The sequence below is a fragment of the Grampus griseus genome (genome assembly GCF_964374135.1).
Source record: "Grampus griseus genome assembly, chromosome: 15".
Classification (NCBI taxonomy): domain Eukaryota; kingdom Metazoa; phylum Chordata; class Mammalia; order Artiodactyla; family Delphinidae; genus Grampus; species Grampus griseus.
In genome coordinates this window covers 86708891-86726442 of record NC_139009.1, presented here as the reverse complement: position 1 = coordinate 86726442, position 17552 = coordinate 86708891, and the positions used below count along the sequence as shown (strand labels likewise).

General features: G+C 50.8%; 1 protein-coding gene across 7 annotated transcripts in view; it reads right to left on the bottom strand.

The window, feature by feature from the left end:
- Positions 1–3955: 3955 nt before the first annotated feature.
- The window catches only part of NCK2 (NCK adaptor protein 2), a 135458-nt gene continuing 121861 nt past the window's right edge, over positions 3956–17552 (bottom strand). For all 7 annotated transcript variants that reach the window (XM_082672903.1, XM_082672902.1, XM_082672905.1 and 4 more), the window contains one exon: positions 3956–5194. In XM_082672903.1, the coding sequence (XP_082529029.1) occupies positions 5000–5194 (195 nt within the window). In that variant the 3' untranslated portion in view covers positions 3956–4999. The remainder of the gene's footprint in view (positions 5195–17552) is intronic.

Below are 17552 nucleotides of genomic sequence, written 5' to 3'. Positions count from 1 at the left end.
TCACAAAGCACCGAGCTGATCTCCCTGTGCGATGCGGCTGCTTCCCACTAGCTATTTCACATTTGGTAGTGTATATATGTCCATGCAGTGGGGTTTTATACCAGCCGTCGGGCCCATCCATCTTCAGTAGTGACTTCCAGTCAAGTAACAGGACCTCCCCCCCAGGATGGACCATCACCGTCTTTCCAGTTAGCTTGTGAGGCTGGGAGCTGTGCTAGGAGAGATCCAAGTGGAGGTAGAGGCAAATGAGGATTGGTTTGGTTTTTTGTGTTTTAAAAGAGCCCATTCTAGTCATCGACAACCAGATGTTTCTCTCCAGACAAGGCACAGAAAGGGCAGGCTGTGAGGCTGCAGGAGGTGTGCACACAGAGTGGGAGGCAATAGTACCTGCCGTGCCGGCCCCACTCCCCACAGGAGGTCCCGGGAGCCCCTGCCCTCCAGTGGGTATCAGCGCAGTTGAGAAGCTCGTGGAGGAGTGTTTTCTCGCGGATGGAGCTGTTACCCTCCAGGTCTGAATCACTGTATCCGGCAGTGGGGTACCACTTGCTGAGAAGAGGGTGCTCCGGGCTGCATGTCTGCATCTGGCCCCCCAACAGAATCTGGTGGTGGAGGGATCCCACTTCTCCAGTTTCTTCCTTTAGGGTAGTTTGCTGTACACGGAAAAGATTGTCATCAAACCTGTCATCTGATGATACCCTACTTAAGAACTTATGAGACTATCATCGTTCCCCTAATATGGCAGTGTCTTGATTGAAGAATTATACTTTTAATTTTCCTGGTCACCTTCCTCGGAACAAGTGTATATTTTTAGTACGTCCAACTTTTTCCATTGCCTCTAAGTTAAAAAATATTTGTATTGCAATGGTTTTTTGTAATATTTGTAATGCAGTAGAAAACTGCATTTTCTACCATGAAAGAGGCAAGACTCTTAAAAAACCAAATCTTTCTTTTACAATCCGTTCAAGTCGTCGGCATCATCACAGAGCGAGAGCAGCCAGAGAACCGTAAACACGTTTGTCGACCCTCGGAACCTACAGTAACGTGTGCATGTTAACTAGGTATGCGGCACCTCCAGCGAAGTGCTCGGAAGAGGCCACCCGCTGGCCCGGGAGGTGTCAGGAGTCGGGCCTTCGGGCGGCAGCGATGAGGTTGCGAGGGTGGAGCGTCCTGAAGGGGTTAGCACCCTCATCAGAGCAGCCGGAGGGCTGCTGGCTCGCTCTCCACCACTGGAGGGTCCAAGTCGGAGGTCTGCAAACTGGGAGGCCCTCGCCAGAGCCCTGCCAGGCTGACGCCGCCACCTCAGACCTCCAGCCTCCAGAACCGCGAGGAGTAAATCTGTTTCCACCCCACTCGGTTACGGTATGTTGTCACAGCGACGGCAGCTGAGACAGGGCAAAGGTCTTCAGGACCTTTGGTCGTTGGCATGTTCAGCTTTTGCCTGACGCTCGACGGCTACGGCGCTGCCAGCTGGGGCCGAGAAAGGTGAGGGCTTCCTCCCAGTAACATGGAGAAAACCGAGGGGTGTCCCCCTCAAGAGAGGTGACTTCCAGGGATGCGGGCTTGTCAGCTACCCAAGTGAGGATGCGGTCGAGCATGGCTTTGGGGCTGCAGCTCCAGGAGGAGGAGTTGGCGGGAGCAGCACGTCTTCAAACACTGGACGAGGCTGAGCTCTAAGAGAGAGGGGGGGTTGGCTCTAAGACCGCAGGCTGAGGACCACGCTCCCTGAGGGCCTCCTGGGGCCAGAGCTCTGGGTGGGGCCCCTGAGGAAGCCCACGGGGAGCGAGGGCAGGGTCCCGCGGGTCACGTGACACACGGAGGCCTGGCTGGCGTCCCCTGTGGTCGTGGCCACAGCACACGGTCCTGTCCAGGGCGCCACCCCAGCTGACCCCTCACGACCCGCAGTACAGAGGTGGAAGCAGCCCTACTGACTTGGGCGCAAACGCTCAGAAAGGCTGGATAATTTGCTTGAAGTCATGGGGCCAAGAAGGACGACCCAGCACTCCCACCGGAGCGGCCGCGTCTGCACAGGGGAGGCTGTTTCTGGGGACAGCAGAGGGCACCCGGGCCAGGTGTTAGAGCGGAAAGGATGTTAATTACGTGAACCAAACACTCACAGATGAATAACGCTGGATTCTAGTGAGCAACTGGCCCAAACTAGACCTGTGCTTATTGAAAAGTAGCATTTTAAAAGAATCCTTTCAAGCTTTTTCATCCTCTCTGTTCTGAACTTTGGTCTTGAGAAATTATTCTGGCGCCGGGCGGTAGAAATGGCGAAAAGAGGAGATTATAAACCAGTCAGTACACAGAAACCAAAGACAAAACGGTAAGGCACCAGAAATGCTTTGTTGGGAAATGTCAGAGTTTCAGGAGATACAAAGATTCTAATTTACAATTGAAGACTTTAATGTGTGAGGCACTTTGGAAGAGAAGATGGACAGTTTTAGCTCCTAGAAAGAGGATTTAATGGCATTTGGCAAAAGCCACTCGTGAAGAGCCTGGTAGCCCCAGACTGTAACGCACAGGCCGTTAATGGAAAATGAAGCCACGTTTAACGCAAACTAATGAGCAGAATCGACCTTACTGTCCTCTGCTGTCTGTGCAAAGAGGCAAGGGAACGGCAAAACCAGATTTGACCAGGAAATCTCTGGCCAGGCCTGGACAGAGCGTCGGCGGTCCACACTCCAAACCACACGGGGACCCTGCCTGACATCCCCTCCCCCGCACCCACTCTATCGACAGGCTCAGACTGGGACTAGCAGTTCACGCTCCGCTGGCCCACCTGGTGCTAGGACGTCCCGGAGTGCATATGTCCCGGAGTGCATAGATATGAATCCTGATCGACCCCACGCAGCTGGAGACTCCCACACGGTCGTTTGAGATGAAGAATAATTGTCAATGACAGCTATAAGCCTTAAAGAAGTTCCTGAAGCCAAAACGTGTGTCTGTAGTGTGTCCTTTAACTGTTTCCTCCTGAACTGCTGTGTAAATCAGTGTTTCTGCTGTCCAGGCACTCACGCTGTAGAGGGATTCCCGCATGATGTCGACGTGGTACACACAGCAGGCAGATCAGAGAATCGGGAAGAAGTGGGATTTCCATGACAATGTCCAGAACCCGCCTGTTCTGGCTAAGGTGATGGTCCGCCTCACTCACCTGGACAGCTCTGTTCTTATGTAACTAGGTGCCCCCAACCTCAGGTCCCAGACACCAGATGTCTAATTTCAAAGGCAACAACTAAAGATACAATGAACTCACAGAGAGCAGGAATGGCAGATTCAGTGCAAACTCTCACCACATACCTTACATCTCCTGGAAGCCTCCCGGCCGCTGTTGGGAGGGCGTGGCCCCAAAGCCAGAGTCCTGGGCTTGTCACCTGCCCCATGAGGCACCAGCCGTGCCCGTGCGATCACCTGCCCCTCACCTTCTCCATCTGTGTGATGGGGACGATCCCAGGACGGCCTCAAGGAGCTGGGATGAGGATGCCATGGCCGGCCCAGAGGGGGCGCTGAGCACACGTCAGCTGTGGTCAGCCATGGGGGTGCCAAGGCCGCGCCCTGTGGCTCTGTATTCCCGGTGCCCAGTGCCCTTGGGGGCTCGACAAAGGCTTTCCCGAGCGCACGGAAGGCAGGCGGGACAGGGGAGAGGAAAGCTGGGGGAGGGAGGGCTAGCTGACAACAGTCTGGTGAAATATTTTTAACAGATAATTTCCAAAGAGTAAAGGTAAGAGTAAAGGCAAGCTTGAGATTCCGGTTTCTCTTGGAGTCGCTCTAATTAAAATTATTTCAAGATTAAAAAATGCGGCGGTAGAAAAAGAAAACACACGAGTAATAAATTTGTTAGAACACCTCTCTAGAAATGCTCCCCGCTTCGGTCACTGAGAATTTCAGGAAAGGCTGCAGGGGCTCCTGTCCCACCGCTGAGTCCGAGCTTTGCCACAGATGAACACACACAGAGTCGTGTCATAATACTTTTTTATTACAATATCCAAAAAACTGAGTATGCAAGTTTAGGAGGTCTCAAGACCCCTTCCTCAGCTGTAGGAATGTGCCCATCTCAAGAGTGTATATTTAAACTATAAAGGAGTTCAAATGTAAAGAAAAAAGAAAATGCAATTTCTTCATAAACATTCTGTGTCTCCTACTACCAATCACATATCCTTTTGTAAACCCTGAAGAATTTCCCTGTAAAGCAAATTTTATATATATATATAGTGTATGTGTGTGTGAAGTGTTGGTCGCTCCCCTTTCCCAAAGATCAGCTGTTTTCCTTAATCATCTGTATTAGTGTCAACAAATGGCTATAGATACATATTACTTTGAGAATTAAATACATCATTGTGAGATTGAAACGAGCCGAAGGGCAAGAGGAAAAAGCACTATATGCAGATGGCATCTCTTGGGGGAACATTTCCGAAACCTCTGTCTTTCCGATTCTCCGGACCGACTCTCCAGGACCTCTTTTCTTTATTGCAGGTGCAGCCCCAAAGGCACTGGACAGCTTCTTCCCTCCCGTCTCACCCGGTGGTTCCAGTATTGCTACGAGTGCCCGGGGTCACCCCCGGAGAGTCTGGGAGCTGTGTGAACGCAAATGACACAGATCCAGGGATGCCGGGACCAGGACAGGTGGTCCCTGGGCAGGTGCCACCCAGGGCCCGGCCCCGCTGTCACGTGCGCTGTGGCTCACGGAAGTAAGGGCGGCTCCGGTGCACCCAAACCGCGCCCGATGTCTTTAAAGGGGGGGTTGGCTGGCACGAGCGATTTGAACAGACTAAGGCTGGCTCCCACGGAGAAGGAATAAAGTGATCTGACTCGTCCCCTTTCACCTCCCCGTCACCAAAACCGTCCAGGAGGGCCTGGGACGGCAAAGGAGGGCGGATGGCAAACGAACCGACCCGGACAGAAAGGGAAACCAGCTGGAGAGAGCAAGGACGGGGCGGCCACCGGGAGCGGGCCTGCGGGAGGGCCCGGGCCGGGACGCCTTTCCGGGGCGCGTCCACTGGGCTCACTGCAGCGCCCGGACGAGGTAGAGCTTCTCCCCGTGCTCGCTGGTGAAGATGGGGGCCTTCTTGTAGTGATCCACCAGCTCGTCCATGGTGTGGAAGCGCCGCTGCCCGATGCAGTAGACGTTGTCCACCAGCTGCACCTTGAAATGCTTGTTCTTCCCTGATGCTTTGAGAGACACGGAGAAGTCACTGGGCTGCAGAGGAAAGAGGACACCAGTTACCACCCGGCCCTGGGCCACGAGCCACGAGCCACGAGCAGGGTCGGGGGCGGGGCACCGGGCTCTGCGTCCATGCCCGGGGCGGCTCCTGGTCTTTACAACGACCCAGAGGTCGGCTGAGATGCTCGTGTTCTGCAGTGAAGAAAACTGACACTTTGCTTAGTAGGGTTTCGGTGCTAAATGTATTTCATTATTTGAAAACTGGAGACTCATTATGGAATGGACAGCACCATTGTTAACCGCTGTTAAATCTTCATTTCCCCAAGCTATTTCTCGAATTTGTAAAGAGTCATTTCTATACAGGCAGCAGCTAGAAGTTTCACTTTCTCTAACTCCTACCACTATTAGAAGTTCACCCAACAGCGTGGTGCTGGCAGAAAAGCAGACACATGGGTCTACGGAACAGAAAAGAGAGCCCCCAAATAAACCCACACACCTATGGTCAATCAATCTACGACAAAGGAAGCAAGAATATACAATAGAGAAAAGACAGTCTCTTCAGTAAGCGGTGCTGGGAAAGTTGGACAGCTACTTGTAAAGAATGAAATTAGAACATTCTCTAACATCATATACAAAAATAAACTCGAAATGGATTAAAGACCTAAATGTAAGATTGGAATCCATAAAACTCCGAGAGGAAAACACAGGCAGACACTCTGACGTAAATCGTAGCAATATTCTTTTGGATCTGTCTCCTAAAGCAAAGGAAATAAAAGCAAAAATAAACAAATGGGACCTAATTAAACTTAAAAGCTTTTGCACAGCAAAGGAAAAGAAACCATCGACAAAATGAAAAGACAACCTACTGAATGTGAGAAAATATTTGCAAATGATGTGACCAATAAGGGGTTATTTATATATATCCAACATATATAAACAGCTCATACAACTCAATATCAAAAAACAAACGACCCAATTAAAAAAATGGGCAGACGAACGGCATAGACATTTTCCAGAGAGGAAATGAAGGTGGCCAACAGGCACATGAGAAGATGCTCAACATCGTTTAATCATCAGGGAAATGCAAATCAGAACCACAAGGAGATACGACCTCACACCTGTCAGAATGACTGTCATCAAAAAGAACACAAATAACAGATGTTGGGAGAGAGCTGGAGAAAAGGAAACCCTCTTGCACTGTTGGTGGGAATGTAAATTGGTGCAGCCATTGTGAAGAACAGTAGGGAGGTTTCTCAAAACACTAAAAATAGAACCGCCATATGACCCAGCAATTCCACTGCTGGGTATATATCCAAAAAAAAAAAAAAAAAAAAAACCCAAAATGCTAATTCAAAAAGATACATGCAGCCCAACGTTTCTTAGCAGCACTATTTACAATTGCCAAGGTGCAGAAGCAACCCAAGTGTCCATCAACACACGAACGTATAAAAAAGATGTGGTACATATATACAATGGAATACTACTCATTCATAAAAAAGAATGAAATTTTGTCATTTGCAGCAACATGGATGGACTCGGAGGGCATCATGCTAAGTGAAGAAGTCAGGCAGAGAAAGACAAACACTGTATGATCTCACTTACATGTGGAATCTAAGAAATACAACAGACTAGCGAACATAAAAAGGAAGCTGACTCACAGATATCGGGAACAAACTAGTGGTTACCAGGGGGGAGAGGGAAGCGGGGAGGGGCAATACAGCAGTAGGGGATTAAGAGGTATAAACTTTAGGTATAAAATAAGCTACAAGGATATACTGTACAACACGGGGAATATAGCCAGTATTTTATAATAACTGTAAATGGAGTATAACCTTTAAAAATGGTGAACGACTACACTGTACACCTGTAACTTACAGAATATTGTACATCAACTATATGTCAATTTAAAAATTTAAAATTTTTCTAATTCTCAGCTATTTAAAAATAAATATTTTAAGAGCAGTGGAAAATTCTGGTTGCATTTTAACATGGTTCATAGTATCCCAGAGGCGGCTATACTATGGTTCATGTACAGATTTTATTGAGAAATGTTTAAATTTGTGATTATGTCAGTGCCCTAGGTATATGTGAATATATTATATTTTAGAAAGATACTATTACTTTTATTAAAATTAGTCTTTCATCTCATTTATTGAAAAATATGTAGGGTAAGACACTGAATGAGGAATATTCTTTGGGAAAAAAGTATTGCTGAATTCGATAAACAATTATTTACTGAACACGGACTCACACCAAACAGGCCATGCCCTGGCTGCGTGTGCATGAGAGCACAGCATGTATGCTCTGCATGGGCTTCTGCTCTCTTGGAAGTGACCATCCAGTGGGGGAAACGGATAAAGAAGGAGCTGGTACATAGGCGCCAACTGTGCTGAGTTCTGCAGAGAGAAAGGAGGGAGTACTGAGGTGGCATAGGGCATTTAAACTCGGGGCGGGAGGTCAGGAAAGGCCTCCACAGAAACCGGACCTGGGCCCGAGACGCGCGCTGGTGGGTGAGCGCTGAAGAGGGGAGGGGGGACGTCGGTGAAGAAAGGGAGAGGGTCCTGCCTCTCCGGAGGCACTAAGTGGCCGGGGCGGCTGAGGGAGAGGAGGACGGACACTGGCTTCCCTCAGCGGCCTCAGAATAAAAGCCAGCCGCCCACCGCGGCCCACCAGGGCTGTCACCTGTCCCCACTTCCCCAGATCCGACCGAGGAGACAGAAGGATGCCCCTCCCAACCCCAGTCCCACTTTCACTCCTGTTCATGTGGTTCGAGCCAGCCTTTGTCCCCCTCCTTGGTCGACCATTCCCGTAGGTCTCAGCTCACAAGCTGACCGCCCTGGAGAAGCCGATAAGCTCGGCCCCCCTTGGCTACTGTCCAGCAGAAGGCGTCCTGACGCATCAGGCCGGGTAGGGCCGCGTCCAATCCACGGCTGTGTTCCGCAGGGAGCCCTACGGATGGTGGGAGCCGGATAATCCAGGTCTAAACTGAATTCCTAGACCAGGCTGCCTCCTTTCTCCAAAGCCAGGAACTTACTGCTGGTGAGCACCCACCAGCCCGGCCCCTGCTTCACATCCCTCCCATCAGGACAACACCAGCAAGCACCCCGCCCCCATCCACCGGCTTTTACGCCGACTCTGCAAACATTCGATTTAAGGTGCACAAATCTTGCAAAACAAGAGATCACTCCATATGAATGAATGACAACTCAGGGAAATGGGGGTCTGAGAAAATCCAGCTCTGGGGCGGGCTGCCACCTGTCACAGCTGTAGGCAGAAACGCATCTCAGAGACACATGGATTTATAGTTTGTATTTGTGTGTCCCTTTGCCCCAAACTGAACAAATAAAAACAAATCTTTAAGGGAAAAACCTCACCTTATCTCCATACTAAGCCCAGGGCTTGACGACTTGGAGGAAACCCAGGAAGAGACAGGAAGTTTTATCTCTGATTAGACCTTGGGCTAGGTATTAGTTTCAGAATCATGGCCATTAGAGGATTAGGGGCCCAGAGCAGGTGGGGAAGGAGACACAGAACTTGAAAATTATTTCCCCAATTTGATCTCTTAGAAATGAATCACCATGGGGTGAAGATCTTCTGAGTCAGCCCAGGAGGGCGAGTGCGGATGGGGCGCAGGGGCCTTGGACGGCCCCTCAAAAAAAAGGAATCGTCACGAACGCTGATGTCACGATGACCCTGTCAACCAGCTAAACAGCACAGGACATTCTAAGTAATCGTCCCGCACAATTCTCAAATCACTACCATCTTCCGGAAACTGAACACGATGGATGCGAGCTGGCCTCGGTGTCTTCAGTATTCCCGCCCAAGGTGCATGTTGTATACGGTTTTGAAAATAGAACAAACTAAAACAGGTACTGCCCGACAGGTGCTCTGCACAGGATGGCCCGGAGCACCGGCCCTGGGGCCACTGTCACACGGTGATCAGTCCTGGTGGGTGAAGGAGAAGCTCCGTGGGCAGTCACCACGCCCCTGGGTCCAGCAGCACATACACACTAGGGACCGCTCAGCTCTCTCCCGGGGCTTCAGGTTTTTGTGAAGGGACGTTTAGTTTCGAGCATCTGTTAATTTTTATAAGCACATACATTCTGTGCCATGAGTCTGTGCCTTCAGATAAGGACAGAAGGCGACTTCAGTTTCATAGTTTAGCACAAGCCAGGCACTGGGCTCCTTTTAGAGATACTTTAATCAATTCACAGACAAAGGGGCGTCGTACGGAGGGAGTAGGGAGTCAGTCAGAGTCGGCGTGTGATAGGCTCAATTTTAATTAAGCCCCATGATCCACAGACGACTCTGAATTTGTTTTTAATTTAAGCTCCTTCGTTTAACATCATGGTGTGTCATGTGTGTATGTGCATTACAGCAGTAAAACCAATGCAGCAGAGAAAGTAATTTTTAATTTCGTGGGCTCCTGAGTAGAAACCTTGACGTTAAGGACATAGAATGAACTAAATTTACGTCAAGCAGGGCTGCTGAACCTTTTGGGCAATCGCAATTCAGCAGGAGTACATTTTCCAATCTACATACTAAAATGCACTGTTACGTGTTACCACTAAATTCTAAACGAAGCCTGAAGATGAAATGGATCAGCGGTTCTCAAACTGAGCTCCCAAGACCGCAGCATAAGCGTCTCCTGGAATCTGTCAGGTGAAAAGTCGAGTTCTCAGGCCCCAGCACGGAACCCTTGATCAGCAGCTCTGGGGCGGGGCCCAGACATCTGTGTTTCAGGAGCCCTCCCGGGGACGCGGATGCAGTTTGAGAAATGGGCTCTGAGCCAACCACCAGCAGGGTTTTCAAATGCTCAGAGCCACGAGGACAAGACAGGAATGAGCTTTGCGGGCTAAGGAGCCTCTCGAAGGAGGCGGCCCCGCCGGGCCAAGCTCACCCCCAGGCGGCGGATGCCCTTCTGACTCTGTCCTGAGAAGTCAGGCCCTGCTCTAGACAGTCCCTGTGGGGAAGCCCCCAGAAGGGACAGCAGGGACTCTCTTCCCTTCACACCGAGCCGGTGCCCTGGATCTGACGGAGACGCGGCTGCTCCAGGCCCGGAACGAACTTGCCCCGCACGATCCCTGAGAAGTCGGCCCCATCGGCCTGGTACACGAGGGCTGCGATCCTTCCAGGCTCAGCTCCCAGCCTCCGGGGAGTCGAGTGAGGAAGGCCGGAGCCACACTCGCCTGCACGGGCGGGGAGTGCTGGCGGGAGGACTCAGCGATGCTCTAATCCTAAGCTTGTCACAGAACTGTGACAGGTGTCTGCTGGCCTGTCTGCATTGAGAAAGAGGACCGAAACCCACCAGGCCAGCAGCTGGGGCGCGAATGACCTGGAGACACAGGCCCACACGAGGGAGTGCTGTGCGTCTCCCATGCTGGGTACAGGGGGAGTCCCTCATCCAGAGCCAGCAAGCCACGGTCATTTCCGAGGCAGGGAGAGAGCTGTACCGGGAGCCCCTCCCGGTGGTGGGAGCACGAGCCAGAACTGCTGCGGGCCTGGACACAGGGTCTCTGCACCATCGAGAAGCTGAAGACGCGCTTTCTCCAGGACCCGGCTGTCTCACCCCAGGGCGTGCTCTGGTTCAGAGGAGCGTGTACAGGTGCAGCAGGACTACTCATGCTGGCCCCAGGTGCCGACATGCCTTACGTCCACCGCAGGAGTCAATAAACACAGGAGGGGACGCTTCATCACACAACAAAATGAATGTGTCCACACGGACTGAACGATCTCACAAAGTGTGGACAAAAGAAGAAAGTAAGAACAGCCACAGTGCGATATCAACTGTACAAACCAGAAGCAGGCAGAACCCAAACACACAAACATACGTCTAAAATGGTAAACAAAACGACCAGCTCCCAGTGAAAGGGAGCAGTGATCTCTAGCAGGAGGGGCAGTGCAATCAGGAGGCACATACAGGTATGTGAGTAGCTTCCAGAGGGCCGCCAACATCCTATCTCTTGACCTTGACCTGGGTCCTATTTTTTGACCTTCCTGACCTGGGTTCAACATGTACTTTTTAAATGAAATTTTTTTGTGTATTACGTGTCACAATGAAAGATGTTCTAAAGGTGCTGAACTTGAAACTGGAAGACTGGGCTCGGCCACTAGTGGGTCACGGGGCAGGGGCACATCCCTCTTCAAACATGGCTCCACCCTCCTGTCCACCCCCACCCCGACGTCCCCTCTTTGGGGACACCAATTACATGTATGTTAAACCTCTCACTTGGTCCTGTAAATCTTAGTTCTGTTTACGACAACAGAATACCATAAACTGGGTGGTTTAAAAATGACAGAAGTGTATTCCTCACAGTTCGGGAGGCTGGAAGTCCAAGGTGAAGTAGCCAGGAGATTCAGTGTCTGGTGAAGACCTGCTTCCTGGTTCACAGCCAGCCACCCTCTCACTGTGTCCTCATGTGGCAGAGGGTCTCTTTTATAAGGGCACTAATCCCATTCAAGAGGGCTCCCTCCCAATCCCATCATATTGGGGATCAGGCTTCAGCCTATGAATTTAACAAGGTGGGAAGTTGGGGGGGAAGGACAACATGCAAACATTCGGTCTGTAGCAAAATCTCTACGCTCTTTTCTGTATTTTCTGTCCTTTTATTTTTTTGCACGTGTATCCTAAAATCTCTCTTCCTCTGAGCTATCTTCCTATTTACCAATCCTTTCTTCAGCTGCATTTAATCTGCTGTAAACCCACCAAGTCCTTAATTTCAGTTACTGTATTTTTTAGTCCTAGGATTCTCACTTGATTCTCCCTTATTACTTCTAATTCTCTGCTCACATTCATCTTGCTGAGTTTCTTGAACCTATTTATCCATATACCTTAAAGACTGCATTTCAAAACTCAAAATCTGGACTTCCCTGGTGGCGCAGTGGTTAAGAATCTGCCTGCCAGTGCAGGGGACATGGGTTCAAACCCTAGTCCGGGAAGATCCCACATGCCATAGAGCAACTAAGCCCATGTGCCTCAACTACTGAGCCCCCACGCTGCAACTACTGAAGCCTGCGCATCTAGAGCCTGTGCTCTGCAACAAGAGAAGCCGCTGCAATGAGAAGCCCGCACACTGCAACGAAGAGTAGTCCCCGCTCAACACAACTAGAGAAAGCCTGTGTGCAGCAACGAAGACCCAATGCAGGCAAAAATAGAAATAAATAAATAATTTATAAATAAATAAAATAAAAACTTGAAATCTGTGGGTCTGTTCTAATGTCTTCCCCCCGCCTTTGATTTTGGTCATCTAGTTTTGTCTCCTGGTAATTTTTCTTTGAATGCTGCATATTGTGTATAAAAAAAAATCAAAGAGACACTTTGAGGTTCTCAATGGTATTACTGTCCTCCGAGAGGGTTTGCTTTGCTTCTGCACCCAGGGTGGGCAGGGCACCTTAGTTCAATGAGGGATGTAACTGATTACAGTCTGGTGTTATTCCCAGTTTGTCTTTGATCCCAGTGTATAGATTTTTGGGGGCCCTGCCCCCTCAGGGGGCCTGACCTCCCATTTCTGCCCCCCAGCACCATAGACTACTGAAGGTCTACTTCTCTGCTGCTCTGTGTTTGTCTCAATGTTTTGTCCAGCTATTCTAGCTGTTTTCAGAAGAAGCACCAGTCTGTAAGGAACCAGTCCACCATGAGCAGATGGTCACGTGACACGGGCAGGCGGTGACCCATCCAGGCCCCCGTTTTCCACCACAGTCGTGCTGCTGAGAAGCAGGAGAGCCGAGTCACTGGCTCCACTGCCAGGCTGCCTGCTCTCCTATTTTGGCTCCTTTACTTACTGGCTTTGACACCTTGGGCAAGTTTCCCAACAGTTCTTCAGTTTTTGCAACTATGGAACAGAGAGAACTCCTGAAACTGGGAAGAGACCGGGGCAGTTGAATAAACTACAGTTATGCCAGAAGCACAGCATCTTTGGGGACGTATTAAGCAAAACTGTCACCTAGTGGCCCTTCTTTAAGCTCCTTATGAAGCTTTATAAAGACAGCCATCAGCATCTCGTCGATTGTTTAGAACGGCTTTCAATTAAAGTCTCCAGAGAACATGCTTTCCACACCACCTACAAGAGGCCTACGTCCTACCTCCACACCACCTACCAGAGCCTACGTCCTAGCTCCACATCACCTACCAGAGCCTACGTCCTAGCTCCACACCACCTACAAGAGCCTACGTCCTAGCTCCACATCACCTACAAGGGCCTACGTCCTAGCTCCACATCACCTACAAGAGCCTACGTCCTAGCTCCACACCACCTACCAGAGGCCTACGTCCTAGCTCCACACCACCTACCAGAGGCCTACGTCCTAGCTCCACATCACCTACAAGAGCCTACGTCCTAGCTCCACACCACCTACCAGAGGCCTACGTCCTAGCTCCACATCACCTACAAGAGCCTACGTCCTAGCTCCACACCACCTACCAGAGGCCTACGTCCTAGCTCCACATCACCTACCAGAGGTCTACGTCCTAGCTCCACACCACCTACAAGAGCCTACGTCCTAGCTCCACACCACCTACCAGAGGCCTACGTCCTAACTCCACACCACCTACAAGAGCCTACGTCCTAGCTCCACACCACCTACAAGAGCCTACGTCCTAGCTCCACACCACCTACCAGAGGCCTACGTCCTAGCTCCACACCACCTACAAGAGCCTACGTCCTAGCTCCACATCACCTACAAGAGGCCTACGTCCTAGCTCCACACCACCTACCAGAGGCCTACGTCCTAGCTCCACACCACCTACAAGAGCCTACGTCCTAGCTCCACATCACCTACCAGAGGCCTACGTCCTAGCTCCACACCACCTACCAGAGCCTACGTCCTAGCTCCACATCACCTACAAGAGGCCTACGTCCTAGCTCCACACCACCTACCAGAGCCTACGTCCTAGCTCCACACCACCTACAAGAGGCTACGTCCTAGCTCCACATCACCTACCAGAGCCTACATCCTAGCTCCACACCACCTACCAGAGCCTACGTCCTAGCTCCACACCACCTACCAGAGGCCTACGTCCTAGCTCCACACCACCTACCAGAGCCTACGTCCTAGCTCCACACCACCTACCAGAGCCTACGTCCTAGCTCCACACCACCTACAAGAGGCTACGTCCTAGCTCCACACCACCTACAAGAGCCTACGTCCTAGCTCCACACCACCTACCAGAGCCTACGTCCTAGCTCCACACCACCTACAAGAGGCTACGTCCTAGCTCCACACCACCTACAAGAGCCTACGTCCTAGCTCCACATCACCTACCAGAGGCCTACGTCCTAGCTCCACACCACCTACCAGAGCCTACGTCCTAGCTCCACATCACCTACCAGAGGCCTACGTCCTAGCTCCACACCACCTACCAGAGCCTACGTCCTAGTTCCACACCACCTACAAGAGCCTACGTCCTAGCTCCACACCACCTACCAGAGGCCTACGTCCTAGCTCCACACCACCTACAAGAGCCTACGTCCTAGCTCCACATCACCTACAAGAGGCCTACGTCCTAGCTCCACACCACCTACCAGAGGCCTACGTCCTAGCTCCACACCACCTACAAGAGCCTACGTCCTAGCTCCACATCACCTACCAGAGGCCTACGTCCTAGCTCCACACCACCTACCAGAGCCTACGTCCTAGCTCCACATCACCTACCAGAGGCCTACGTCCTAGCTCCACACCACCTACCAGAGCCTACGTCCTAGCTCTACACCACCTACCAGAGCCTACGTCCTAGCTCCACACCACCTACCAGAGGCCTACGTCCTAGCTCCACACCACCTACCAGAGCCTACGTCCTAGCTCCACATCACCTACCAGAGGCCTACGTCCTAGCTCCACATCACCTACCAGAGGCCTACGTCCTAGCTCCACATCACCTACCAGAGCCTACGTCCTAGCTCCACACCACCTACCAGAGGCCTACGTCCTAGCTCCACACCACCTACAAGAGGCCTACGTCCTAGCTCCACACCACCTACAAGAGGCCTACGTCCTAGCTCCACACCACCTACCAGAGCCTACGTCCTAGCTCCACACCACCTACAAGAGCCTACGTCCTAGCTCCACATCACCTACCAGAGGCCTACGTCCTAGCTCCACATCACCTACCAGAGGCCTACGTCCTAGCTCCACATCACCTACCAGAGGCCTACGTCCTAGCTCCACACCACCTACCAGAGCCTACGTCCTAGCTCCACACCACCTACCAGAGGCCTACGTCCTAGCTCCACACCACCTACAAGAGGCTACGTCCTAGCTCCACACCACCTACCAGAGCCTACGTCCTAGCTCCACATCACCTACCAGAGGCCTACGTCCTAGCTCCACACCACCTACCAGAGGCCTACGTCCTAGCGCAGAAGCACCACACCGCACTGCACTCTGACCACTGTCATCAGTGCTTGTCTACATGGCTCTCCTACGAGGCTCTAAGCGCTCTGAGAGAGAGGCTCCTTCTTTCTTATTTTTATATATTTGGGAGAAAAAACTGGGCCTGATACGTAATAAGCACTCAACAGATGGTCGCTGAGCGAACTGGCCCTGGAGTGACCGAGGCTGTACAGACCCCTACGTCTGCCACCTGGTACCTCTGAAGTCTCCTCCTGGGTTTCAGCAGAAGGAAAGGAACATCGCTGACATGAAAGCCACCTGTCTGTTCTCTCTTCAAACACAAAGGGCAAAGCACAACCTCCTGAACTTTAATGTTCAGTTCCAGTTGTCTCCTATCTTATTATGGTCCTGTGTTCTACCTGGGCTACTCGTACTATGTGTCTACCGCTGTGTAACAAATCTCTCCCAAATCCAGTGGCTTAAATAACAATTTCTAATTGGGAATCTGGGAGTGCCTTAAACCTTGACTGACCTGGGGCCGCCAAGCTCCATCAGGCTGTAGGGAAGACATGGGCTGAGGCTGCGGTCATCCGAAGGCCCAGCTGGGGAGGCAGGTCCACGTACAAGGTGGTCCGCTCACATGAGCCGCTCGGAGGCCTCCGTCCCTGGTCTTGCAGCCTCCCCACAGTCCTGCCTCAGCACCTCCACAACGTGGCGGCCAGCCCCCCATAAATCAAGCGGTCCCAGATGCAGCAGAGCCACACGCACGTACGACCCAGTCCCGGGAGTCTCCCAGCACCTCTCCTGCCACATTCTATTCATCAGATGTGAGTTATCAAGCGACACCCTGCTGACGGGGAGGCCGTCACCTCCACCCTTTGAAAGGACGGGTATCAGATGATTTGTGGACATCTTTTTAAGCCACCACGGGACCGCAAGTTGTTAAAGTTGTCTTGGGCTGGACTAAAACCTAGACTGGGTCCTGTACCTGTTTCCAATTTTGGAACACCTAGCTTCCGTCCTCCCTTCAATCCTATCTTCCTGCTTCTTCCCACTGTCCAAATGTTCCCATGGTTCCCTTTCTCCTTATTTGGTATAATTTCTCTTTGCAGAATACTGTGCTAACTTTTCAAATTGAATTCAAACATCACATCACTTCTTGTTCTCTCCTTCCCTCGGACTATTCTTCGAAGAATTGACTTTTCTATTCTCACAGGTTTTGAACCTGGGGTTCTGAAGAATTATCTGTTCGTTTAAGTCATTCACTCACCTGACATTTTAGGCAGTCATTTTCCAAGGGGAGTGTGAGGACAGCTGATAGACTGACAAAAAAACCACCCTCTCTCAGGGCTTTTATTATCACTATTTTTGTTTTTAGATTTTAGGTCCCTATTTGAATATGAATCCCTCGGAGTACTAGACCCTGATTGCACTCCACATCTCCACACCGGATCACAGTAGGTGCTCAATAAGTGCACTGACAGGTGAATCTCCAATTTTGAGCATCTCTTCCTCTAGTCGTTCCTTCAGGTAATTCTTCCATCTTACCTCTTTGCAATTTCTGCTCACAACAACTTTTAGGAAGGAAAACCAAATTATACCATCTTTGATACTATTTCTACAGCTTCACCAACTCGATCCATTGTTTCAAACACTTGCTGAAAAGCACCTTTATATTTTTATAAAGTAGACCCCCTGGTCAAATATTTCTCTCCTTTACTCAAGATTTAAGCACGATTTTCTCATCACCAGTATTAAAAAAAAAAAAGGAGCACTGAGAAGAGCCCACAATATCCTTTGATTCATCCTCCATCCCCAATAGCCTAGGTATTCACGTGATTTTTTTCTAAGCACGTGGCTGTGAAGAAATAACAGAGGAAGCAGGGACTTTGCTCCCAGGCCCTCCTGAGTCTTTAATAACCTTAACATGTCCACGTATCTTTCACTTCAGATTTTAGGGCAAGATGAGAATAGAAGTGCCCCTTGTGCGGTCTACTGAGCCTCCCAGCTGGGCGCTGGGTGGATTTCTGGTCATGCTGGTCTTCAAGCACCAACAACTGATACA